This window comes from Adiantum capillus-veneris, chromosome 15 (assembly GCF_014529385.1).
Source record: "Adiantum capillus-veneris isolate H3 chromosome 15, ASM1452938v2, whole genome shotgun sequence".
Lineage (NCBI taxonomy): Eukaryota > Viridiplantae > Streptophyta > Polypodiopsida > Polypodiales > Pteridaceae > Adiantum > Adiantum capillus-veneris.
Window position 1 is genome coordinate 30,291,048 of NC_140945.1, and position 12,371 is coordinate 30,303,418.

Consider the following 12,371-nt stretch of genomic DNA (forward strand, 5'->3'; position numbering starts at 1 on the left):
CTTAGGACTAAGTGGCACGGGCATGGGAGGGTGGGATCTATGGCCGGGGGATTGTGGAGTTTTGAAAGTAATCTAGGGTACCCACATTTGCGGGCGTGGGTTTTGAACCCATGACCTCACTTATGAGAGGCGCACACCCTAACCACTACGCCATGCGCGCGTTGTGAAATGTGGGGTCCCTAATTTACTTATAACATGTATGCACAAGGACGACATCCGAAAGTAATCTAGGGTACCTAAATACCTTAGATTACTTTTGCCGCCGTCGTTGGGATCTACGGCCCACAATGCCCCGCCGTAGATCCCACCCTCCCATGCCCGTCTCACTTAGTCCGGAGGGCCAGCCATGTGTTCTAATGAAATTTAGGCGATTTGGGTGTGTCATACTGTGAATATTTTGGCAGGTTTTAGTCCCACCCCCGCCCCGACCATTGTTCCCATTTGAACTTGCCCGTGTGATGTTGAGGCTGGGCCAAGGAAGAGCTGCCTCTCGAAGAAGTTGCCCAGTGCCGAATGCTGTGCAGTAACCTTTATAGATTGAAGCTCTCTCTTCCATTTCTCAAGAATCAGATTTGGTAGTCGATATTTTGGCGAGGGTGGGGAGAGGAGGCGGAGAGCGCCAGGTGCCAAGGAGAGAGGAGCGTTACAACATCCGCATGAAACACATGATAAATTTCCATTTCGGTAGAAACGATGGTGCTGCAGCGTAGCTTCCATCCAGCACTCACTCGTGTACGAAGTTTGTTCTGCACAGGTTTAAGAGCCTTCTCTTCTTCTGCTTGCCCGCCTGGCAAGGGCCTGCTTTTCCAGCGCCATGGCAACCCAATGGAAGTTCTCAAGTAAGTAGCTTGGAGCGCACTTTTTAATCGCAGGAACTCTCTCTCTCACACTCACACACACACACACACACACACACACACACACACACACAATTCAAATATGTGTTTTTTAAAAGCAAGTTGAACGTAGGAACTATACCTGCATTGTGTATCATTTAGCTCTCTCATGAACTTGCCCTTTCCAATCAAAGTGTTCCAACCACCACTTTGATGCATGGATTCTTCTTATTTGATGATTTATGCAGTGCTAGACTTCATTATGATTGAGTCTGCCCATGTGTGTGTGTGTGAAGATGAAGAAGAAGAGAATTGTAACGTCGTAGGAAACTGTCCCAAGAGACCTTAAAGATCTATCCGGCGAGGACAGTTGAACTCAAGACCTATTATTCAAGAGGGAAATGGCATAACCAATCTACCACACTTGGGTGATAGAAAGGTTACCATTTGAAATTTTCCTCTTCTTATTAGAGCGCGCGCGCGCACACACACACACCCCACAGAGAGAGAGAGAGAGAGAGAGAGAGAGAGAGAGAGAGAGAGAGAGAGAGAGAGAGAGAGAGCAGTTGGATGCTCATTGGAACGTGTTGAGTGGTGGGCTCTTTAGAGAGGCGCTCGTGTGTTGACCCTATAGAGGAGGCACTGCTTTGGAGATTGTGGTTATGGGAGGGAAGGCTGATGGGTCCTTCTTTCTTGTTTTGAGTACACTGTCTCTCTTGGGAAGAGGCTTGCTTATCTTGTGGACATGACACCCACCTCACCGTCCATGTTAGTCAGAGGCATGGCATGCAAAGTTACGCAGAACGGGAATGGGGGCCTCTGGAAACCCCCCCCCCCCCCCCCCCCCCAAAAAAAAAGAAAAGCGGAACGGGAACGGGGTCAGAACGGTAAGCTTAAATTAGGTTGGATTTAACCTTTATGTTAGTAGAGAGCCATACACACCCATTAGTCCAAGTAGAATCCTATTTAGGCATGCTTTGCAATGATTCTTAAGTCTTTAAGGCTTACACGTGATTGCGCACTACACACAATACATGAATTGGGATCATCCTTTACAAAAGCATCTTGATTCTTCATAGAAAGAACATTAACTCAAAGTTGAATAGCGTCTAGACTCCACACAAAAGCTTGGAGCAAAAAGATGATAGATCATAGATTATAAAGATGGCTTACAAGGCCAGCCAAGGCGCTAAAAAAAGACATGTAGAGGCTAGAGTGCTAAATAACAACCGTAAGAGTCACTAGACATCTTCAAGACTCAATCACTCATGTGGTAGTGCAATACAAAAAGGGGCAAAGCCGACGGCCACAAAGGAAACAAATATCAAAAACCAATGAGCAATGAGTCATGACTCATACCTGATGTTCACCTCTGGGTAGGGGCAGAAGAGCATCCCACCTCCCAATCTGTAGTGGAGTCCTGGAGTGAATATCATCCCAATCCTCCTGCATAGGCTCATCCTCATGCGTAGATCCTCCTGTCTCTCCAAGCACCTTTGCCTATGCCTCCATCTCCCACTGTAGATAAGGATCTGTCACTTTGGATGCCGACTTGCAAAGCATTTTTAAGTTTGCACTGACAAAAACAAGGTCATTTGCTTTCTCCACTCCAAGTCGGTTTCTCTTTCTAGATGCAATGTGGCTCTATATACACTCCACAATTTCTCCAAGCAAGAAGAGCTAACCGCTTGGTTGAGAATGCGGATGGCAAGTCGCTGAAGATCGGGACCATTTGAACCATTTTCTTGCCACCACAAGACGGAAGAAATCATGGTGCGATCAATTTGGGCATCGGCTGTTCCAAATGATCCTCGCATATCCCTGTAAAATGTAAGCCGATCCTTGATTTTGCGTTGCATGTCACGATTAGGGTGAAGCTTCTTCAAAATGGTGTTCCAATGTGTGTTTACCTCCGAATCATGCTCCTGCCCTGCACCTTGGAACTCTGGGTCCAACACAAAAGCTGCACCATGAAGAGAACTATAGGCATTCCACCTGCTACTGCAAAGGTCTTTGATTTCTTCGAGCCTATCTGGGTCCTTCTCATGATCTTCAAGTGCCTCGACCATGCGATCCATTGCTTCATAGACTTTGCCAATGCAAGGTTGCATACCGTCCATCACTCTAAGCAAGTGGATCACTGGTTTCACCACTGGACTGCCAGACTCGGCTCAAAGTGTGTTGTGGTTGTTGATGAAAGCAACCACCTTGGACGTCAATGCAATGAGAGGCTCTCTCCAAGGTACTTTTATTGAAATCCTTCAAGAGGTTGTTAAGGCAATGTGCCATGCAAAAGGACACCGTGATGTCAGGATAAGCGCCTTCCAAAATAGCTCCGGCTGCCCTGTTTGATGCCTCCCCATCGGTAACTAGACCTATCACAAGGTCCGACCCAATGGTCTGTATGGCAGAGGCCCACTTGTGTACAAGGACATCTGCTGATTTTCCCGTCTCCGTAGCGTCATAGGAGTGGGCAAAATACATCTCCCCTTTGGAATAGGCAACAATGCCAAGAATGGACCTCCTCCTAGTGTCGGTCCATCCATCCGCAATGAGGGTCACGCCATACTTCGTCCATTGCCTCTTCATGTTGAGGGTTGCCATCTCCACAACAGTCTTGTCTCTATCGAGTAGAGTAGTACAGAGGGCCTCGGAAGAGGGTGGCACATAGCGTGCCCCATACTCTCCAATCCTCGTGCACATTGTCTTGAAGTACTCCGACCTACAGAGTGCACACAAGAGGTATTAGGATTTACTGTTTAGATGAGAATGAGAATCGAGATGGCAAATCATGAGAAGATGATAGGCTTACCGAGCCTTTACGAAGGGGATGTGATCATGATAGAAAAAGCGTGCAACACTTGCATCCACATCCCAGAGTTACCGGGGAACACCCTATCAAGGCCTGGAATGCCGGAACGGCGTTCCGGTTGGCTGCAGGTGCCCGGAACGGCAAGGCGTTCCGACAGACCAGGGAAAACCGTAACGGCAGGGGGGAACGGGGCCGGAACGTCTCGAAACGGCCCGGAATGGCAACAATGGTAAGAAAGCATAAAGGGGCAGATTTTGGGTGTTTTTTTTTCCCTTATAAATTGCTCCCCTGTTGCTAAATTGGCTTTATCTTACAGAAAAATAAATCTAAATGAATTATTGGATTTATAAGTGAGAGGGTTTTCTCGCTTGGAACACCAAGGAAAAATAATTCTAAATGAATTATTGGAATTTTAAGTGAGAGGGCTTTTCTCATTCGAGACATCCGAGTACAGAGTATTCCTAGTGCGTCATTCAAAGTAATGACGGGAGCACTGAGAACGGGAATATCTGTAAGGCCACCAGGAACGGGTACTTCTGATGCGTCACATCGGATGGGTGACAGGGAGCATCGGAAAGAAGTATCGGACCATCCGGGAACGGACATCTCTGATGCGTCATAGGATGGGTGACATCGAGCATCGTGAAGAAGATTGTACCGTAAGTTCGGTAGGAAAGGACTAGGTGATGGGTATTCCTGATGCGTCACAAGGTGGGTGACGGGTGCATCGGAAAGGGAATATCCATAGTCGGGAGGAAATTCCGAACTGTGTTAGAATTGTGCACAAGGAAAAGCAAGCACTTGAATGAAGATGGGTTCAGAGGAAACTTTGAGGAAAAACAGATGCTTTCTGAGAAAGCGGGATTGCTTTTCGGGAAAGCAGATGCTTTCCCGCGAGGAAGTCTATGTCTGCATTGCAACTGTGCGTGTGATTGCATCCAGGGACGCTTGGGAAGTGCTGTGAAAGCATTGTTTTTAACTTATAAGGTTTTATTGAGTTTTTGGGCAGGTTCAGACTATTTTTAAAATACGTCGGCCGCCCACTTAATAAGTGGGTAGCCATCTGATAAATAAGGCAACAGATCAGCCAGCGTTTTCTCTCTCTCTTTTTCTGGCAGAACAGAAAATCTCTATGCGAGCAGCTATTCGTGCCCGTGGCTAGGAGCTATAAAAGCATCACATGCCCTCACTCAGAGGAGGAAGACCAATCTTTGCAAGGAGGAGATGCTGCTGCAGATTTCAGCCGTAAAGAAGACGTTGCCGGTGATGCCCATGGCTGCCCCAAGTGTACCAGATGTCGCCAAGACCCAGTGCGCGAGTTCCCTCGCGAAGAAGTGCCTACGAAGCGTGTTTCCATCGCGACAAGTTGCTGTTTTTCTCTGTTTTCAGCCCATAAACGTCGTAGACGGGGCTGAATTACGAGAAGGAACCCGAGAACACACCTCTTTTGTGTGTAGGATTGGAAGAGAGGATTTTCTATGGAGAGATCTCTTCCGGGGAATTGCTTTTCGAGAACGGAGTTGCGTTTCTAGCGTCGAGACTTTGAAGGTAACGATTTTCATGTTATGAACTTTGAGTATTTGTTTGCAGGTGTACTTCCTCTTAGTGAGGGAGTAGGAGCAGAGGAAGGTATGAGCCTCTGCAGGAGAAAAGCGCTCTGAGGAACTAGAGCCAGATCAGCCCAAGGGTTTCGTACCCAAGTTTGGGAAGTAGATCCACGGATCGAAGAGAGGTAGATGTGATCCGGAAGTTGAAATTCCCAAGGAAGGACTTCGTGTCCAGGAAAGCGGAGTTAATCTGCAGGAAGAGGACTCTGGAAATAGAGTTCTAAAAGAGAGTTGCAGGGATGTCATGCCCTGAGTCTGGAATGTGAGATCCAGAGGTGAGAACCTTGATTCTCGAGGAATTGGAATAAGGAGCGGAAGTTCCTTGGAATAGGGTTTTGCCCTAGGAATCGGAAGCTGAGGCTTCCGGGAACCATCAAGTCTTATTCTAGAACGAACGTGGTAAAACGTTCGGTTCAAGTGCTTGTATAGACTTCTCCTCAGTAATAAAGATACTATTACGGGGGGGGACCAGCCCATCTTCTGGTCCCAGTACTGTGTCGATCTTCTCACTTTATCTCTCTCTCTCTATCTATTTCTCTCTATATCCTCTGGCGTTAGTAATAAGTGATAAATCCTATTTATCCGAATGTATTTTATATTGTTATGCGCTCCCGTTTGTGACAGTGGTATCAGAGCATGGTCTCCTCTCTTTCTCTATAAAGGAGGACGACTCTGGGAAGATACGGGAAGAAGCCATGACAAGCCAAGAGAGAAGTAAGCAGGCGGAACCTTAAGTCATGCAAGGAAAAGCTCGCAGAGTCGGAATTTTTTTTTTCTCTCTGCAAGAAGTCGACACAAGACTTGGGATTCTCTGAGAAGGCAACAAGAGCATGACGCTCAAGAACGTAGAGAATCCAAGGAGCGGAATACTCGAGATTCTTCAGAATCCAGAAAATATCCATGAACGTCAATCTAGAACTATAGCCATGAAATCCCATCATTCCGGGAAGGATATGAAGAAGGTCTCTAGACCTAGGAACACTTTCAGTCAAGTTTGATACTTTTGACGGAAGGGAAGATGCCCCGAAAGCTACCGCTTTGATTCGACAAGTTTGAAGTTGCCTTTGCAAACGGCAATTTCTGAAAAAGCGTCGAAGATGAGGCATGTGATTAAACACGTCAAGGGGATTGCAAGTACTTGGTGGTATACCAAAGCTCTGCAAGGAACTTACAACAAGACTTGGATTCAATTCAAGGTTGAATTTTTCGACAAATTTTTTTCCTCTACACTTTGAGGAAGGCATCCAAGAAGATTGGGATGGGTTTGCCCAAGAGGAACACGAGTGAGTCAAAGCAAGTAGTGGTTCACTCTTGCCAAGGTAGCTCCATTCTCGATCCTCTCTGAGGAAGGAAAGATGAAGAAATTCAACAAAGGACTTTTGCCCGAATTTTGTAGACGCATCTGCAAAATACTTTGCAGCAGATGGTAGAGTCAGCAATAAAAGCTGAAAGTGTACACCTTAGTGTACATAGAATCCAATCTCCGTAGTGGGACTGGAATCATTGAACACAGAAAGTTTGGAGTAAGGGAATTCAATCTAACTCCTGAGTTCTTGAATAGAAGACCCTTGAACTTTAAGTGAGAGGGCAGGTTTTCAATCAAAGTTACATCTTTGAGGAAATCATAAAGTGCATTGTGCTTGTTTGCTCTTTTGCACAAGATATGGTTATGTCTAACCGGGACTACCACTCTCGAGTGTTTATGAGAGCAGGATCAAACTGAAACATTGTTTTCTGAGATAAATTGGTTTGCTTAACTAGCCGGAAGGTCAACTATTGATCTGGTATCCGGTAATTCCCGAATAGATTACCTGCTACTGCGGGTAGGAAAATTATGAAGGAACCATTCTGAGCTTTCCAGCAAAGAAAAGCTTTCATCAAGCTTGAATACTCTTTAAGCCCACACCCCCTACCCGGTCAGGGAAGACATGGTAGTGCTTTTCGCACAAGTGAATGAACACTCTCTTTACGAGGGAAGGAACAAGTGACAACTACGGCCTGTGCTCGAGGAATCCAAGGATTGAAATCCTAGATTATTTGATGAGCGGGTTTTGCTCTAAGATTGAGCCAAGAAATCGTCAGGTTCAGCGTCTTCGCTCTAAGGATCTTACGAAGGGAAGGTAATTTCCCAGGTTCATTGAAACTCTAACACAGCGTAAGAATTATGTACACTTTTGAGTACATGGATAACACATGAAGATGCAGACCTATGCCAAGGAACTGGACGAGAGTTTGTTGTACTCTCTTGAGCGTCTTTTTGCGCGCAAGGATATTCCGACACGAGAATCTCTATTTGAGATGTGTTTGGTAGAAGGAATTTGAGTTTCTCTACGGAGAAGAGGTTTTCTGATGGTTGTTGATCATTGAGTACGCTATGTGCTTTTACCATTACAGTAGCAACTTTTGGTTGCGGTATATGTTTCTCCATGAGCACGTCAAGTAGCATTTACACGCTGTTGGAATAAATTCGAACTATTCTGTTCGTAAGAATATTATTCGCCAACCGTTTCAAAATGGTAAGAATTACATATGGGAGAACATCCCTGAGAATCAAAGAGGGTTCGCTCTATTGTGAACTAGGTTTGAACGTACGTTCAGAAAATGCTATGGCTAGAATCCTATCTGCCTGAGATTTTGCAAGGCGTCATTGATGCTTGCAAGATGAATCATTTTTTATGATTCTGTAAGAAAACGACTCTAATGGGCGTCGGGAAAACACTGCTGGTGGTAATAACTTGCAGGAGGAAAAGATTGGAAGGAAGTGCCGCCGTGCACAAAGAATCTGAAACAAGAACCTTCTTTAAGGTGATCGCAAACTTTGTTTGTGCAAGAAAGACATCGAGCTTAATGCTCTATGACTTGAGCATTCCCTATGTGGGAGGACACAAGAGGTTTAATACCCTCTAAACTAACAACGCAGGATTATGTGCAAGGACAGATACCTAGATTGATTTCTAGGAGGATTATTCTTCTCGGATTGAGAAGGTGGAATTGAGTTAAAAGACTCTCGAATGAGGAAACGTTCGATTTGTTGGAAAGACGCGAATGACGAGTTCTTCCACGGCTCGTAAGTTTGATGATGGTGAAGGATATCCTCGAGGTACTAGAGGAAGGACATGAACTGGTAAGCTAAGTATTGAATTATTGAATTATTGAATTTTTGTTTAATTTAATTTTTAAGTTCTCTTTTGAGAAAGGACTAGCTCAACTCACCATTGAGCAAGATTTGGAATCTTTCCGGTTTCTCCCCGACAGTTCAGTTGGACCTCTACAGTTGAGGACAACTGTTTATAAGTGAGAGGGATGTTGCTATATTGACTTTATCTTACAAAAAAATAAATCTAAATGAATTATTGGATTTATAAGTGAGAGGGTTTTCTCGCTTGGAACACCAAGGAAAAATAATTCTAAATGAATTATTGGAATTTTAAGTGAGAGGGCTTTTCTCATTCGAGACATCCGAGTACAGAGTATTCCTAGTGCGTCATTCAAAGTAATGACGGGAGCACTGAGAACGGGAATATCTGTAAGGCCACCAGGAACGGGTACTTCTGATGTGTCACATCGGATGGGTGACAGGGAGCATCGGAAAGAAGTATCGGACCATCCGGGAACAGACATCTCTGATGCGTCATAGGATGGGTGACATCGAGCATCGTGAAGGAGATTGTACCGTAAGTTCGGTAGGAAAGGACTAGGTGATGGGTATTCCTGATGCGTCACAAGGTGGGTGACGGGTGCATCGGAAAGGGAATATCCATAGTCGGGAGGAAATTCCGAACTGTGTTAGAATTGTGCACAAGGAAAAGCAAGCACTTGAATGAAGATGGGTTCAGAGGAAACTGGTTCAAGTGCTTGTATAGACTTCTCCTCAGCAATAAAGATACTATTACGAGGGGGGACCAGCCCATCTTCTGGTCCCAGTACTGTGTCGATCTTCTCACTTTATCTCTCTCTCTCTCTCTCTCTATCTATTTCTCTCTATATCCTCTGGCTTTAGTAATAAGTGATAAATCCTATTTATCCGAATGCATTTTATATTGTTATGCGCTCCCATTTGTGACATCCCCCCTCACCCCTTTCCTTCCCAAATGCAACAAGCCTCAAGGCTCTCTCTCTCTTCCTCTACCCTCTCGCTCGGGCCTCAAGCTCTCAAGCTCTCTCTCTTGGGCTTGCCCTCAATTTTCAAGCTTCAAGATCTCTCTCCCTTGGTCTCAAGAAGTGAAGCCTCTCTCAAGCTCTCTATCTCAAGCATGCATTGTGTCTGTTGTGAACGTACTATGACCGCGCATCATCACACGGTGCAATCAAGCCATAATAAGGTGGAATGGTATTTTTTTTGTGAGTATTAGAGTCAAAGGACTCTAATACTACTTGTATTCAAAGTTTAAACACATAACGCTAAAAATTGCATTATTTGGGTGTTTTTTAATGCCTCCCGTTCCGCGCCGTTCCCGTTCCGGACCCCTTGCCATTCCCTCGTTCCGCAGGGAGGCCCGTCGCTGTTCCTGTTCTGCGTTCCGGGTAACTATGCCACATCCTCCTTCCTTTTTGGATCCCAAGTGGTATGTAAGGTGCATTGGTGAGGTTTAGGAGTGGAGACCGGAGTAGTATTAGGCATTGAAAATTCTGATTGAAATGATGTTGCCCCCGTCTCCGCCGTTGCCACATTACTATCACCACCGACCGACGAAGAAGATGTAGAAGAGGGAAAAACCAAGTTGTTGGGGTCGATTGCGGGTCGCTTCGGCTTGGCCGCGTGTAATAGACTTGGACACTCCAAGTCAAGAATCTACCGCGACAGCACCAAAGAACCACTTCACATTTCACAGTTCACAATAGATTCAACACTGGCCCGGCGGAGTTCCGTGCCTAGAGATATTGGCCCCAAAGACTGGCGCCCCTTTCGGTATTTCTTTTTGTATTAATCTGAGTTCAAAGTACAAGAGTGCGGGTAGGTGCTCACACTCGAACTCTGCGTCCAGATGCTCTGAGTTGTGAGTGGCCTACCCACTTATTTAAAGAGTACAAGGGTTGCCAAAAGCAGAGCCCCAAAAGCTGAAAATCAAAAGCTCAAAGCTTTGCAAAAATAAAGCAGTTTCTCTTTCTCTCTCTTGCTTGGTAAATTAAAGCAAGAAAGCTTTCTCTCTCTCTTTCTCAACTTGCGTAGGAAAATAAAGCAGTGCCAAAAAGCTCATGCCTAAAGCTGAAACTGTCGCTGGTCTACTGCTAGAAATCACGTTGCAAATCGCAGGCCTGCCGTACCAGCCTGCCACGTCAGCGTTTTAGGATTTCAGCCACGTCAGCACTGCGGGTTAGGGTTTTCCCAAGGGTTAGGGTTTCATCAACACTGTGGGTTAGGGTTTTCTAGTTAGGGTTAGGGCATAATTAGGTTAGGGCATAATTAGGGTTTCAAATTTTTAGGATTAGGGTTTCAGCAGAGCGGACAGCCACGTCATCACTTTGTGACATACCCCCCTCTTGAAAGCATTGTAATCGTCCTCGATTACGTCTGCAAAACAGACAGAGGCCATAAACCGTCTTAGCAGACACTGACTGTTAGTACCTACGCACTAGGAACACAAATCTAGCACATGTACCAATTGACAGTCACATCACACGACATCCCACGACATCACATGACATTCAACATTCATTCGGATCTTAGATCATGATTTATCGGCAATGTAGCTAGCAATCGCATCTAGATCCAGTCGGGACCTCATCGATGTCAGATTGACTAACCCCTATTGCAACCATGTCTATTCGAGATCAATTAGACCAAAATGCTGCAATCATTTTGTCTATCAGTTCCTGCACTTAAAAACAAGTCAAGAACAAATCAGTTTCATGTTCCGGAATTCCATTTGATAAAGTCATACAACAGAATACTGTCAGCTCTCAGTATCCCTGAAGCTCAAAGAGACATCAGTGACTTTAGTATACAGAAATCAAGGCATCTGTTGACAAAGGAGCGGAGTAACTCCCCTCTTGTGCATCCCACTCCACCAGATCTCCGGCCAAGCTGAATTCTGGGTTCCATTTGGAATAGACTATGCTAAACCAAAAGCTTCTAGGTAAAGTTTCATAATTTGAGGAGTATCTGCTAGGTCCTCCTCCTCCATCCACTTCGCATCCAATGCAGGATAGTTCTTGAACTTAACCAAGAACCGCCTTCGGACTTTACCTTTATTCTTTGTGTCCTTATGTGCCAAAATCTGTTCAGTAACAAAGGATCTCCTCGTTTTTCTCTACTTCGGGTTGCTCATCGGGCTCCCCATCATTAGGTACATCACCTTTGAAAGGTTTCAAGAGACTCACATGAAATGCATTGTGAATCCTCCAAGTCTCAGGCAGTTTCAGACGGAAGGAGACATCATTGATCTTTTCAGAGATCTGGAAAGGTCCGTAGTATCGCATACTAAGCTTTGGAAAAAGCCTCTCCTTTCCCTTCTTCTTTCTCAAGCGTGGCTTCTCAAAAGGTAAGAGCACCCAATCATCCTCCTTCAATTTCAAATCGCGACGATGGCGATCCGCTGCCTTCTTATGTCTTTCTTGAGATTTTTGCAAAGCCTCGCGGACTTTGGCAAAAGCCGTGTCTAAGTCGCGCGTATACTCATCCGCTTCAAAAATCTTATCTTTCGTGCTTAGGAAGGGTGGAACCTTCGCAGCACCTTCAACAATCTCAAATGGCGCCTTCCCCGTCGAAGAGAGTATGGTGTTATTGTAGGCAAATTCCACCAAAGGTAGATACTTTTCCCATTGAGTCTTCTGATCCGAGATATAAGACTTCAATAAATCTAAAACCACTGAACTGGCAATCTTTGATTGCCCGTCAGTCTGCGGGTGGAACGATGATGAGAACTGCAACCGCGTGCCAATGTTCTCCCAAATTGCCTTCCAAAACAAACTTGTAAATTTGGGGTCCCTATCGGAGACAATCGTCTCAGGCATGCCATGTAATCTGAAAATCTGGGCCACAAACAATCTCGCTAAGTGATCTGGCTTGACTGTTTTCTTCACTGGAATGAAATGAGCCTGTTTGCTAAATCTGTCAATAACAGTCCAGATACCATCGTGACCACTTTGTGTTCTCTGGAGATCAAAAATGAAATC

General features: G+C 45.3%; 1 protein-coding gene across 1 annotated transcript in view; it reads left to right on the plus strand.

The window, feature by feature from the left end:
- Window positions 1-423: 423 nt before the first annotated feature.
- Window positions 424-12,371, plus strand: part of LOC147440457 (Polyketide synthase, enoylreductase family protein) — a 77,940-nt gene continuing 65,992 nt past the window's right edge. Inside the window, exon 1 of the mRNA XM_086530198.1 lies at window positions 424-839. Within this exon, the coding sequence (XP_086386324.1) occupies window positions 694-839 (146 nt within the window). The 5' untranslated portion in view covers window positions 424-693. The remainder of the gene's footprint in view (window positions 840-12,371) is intronic.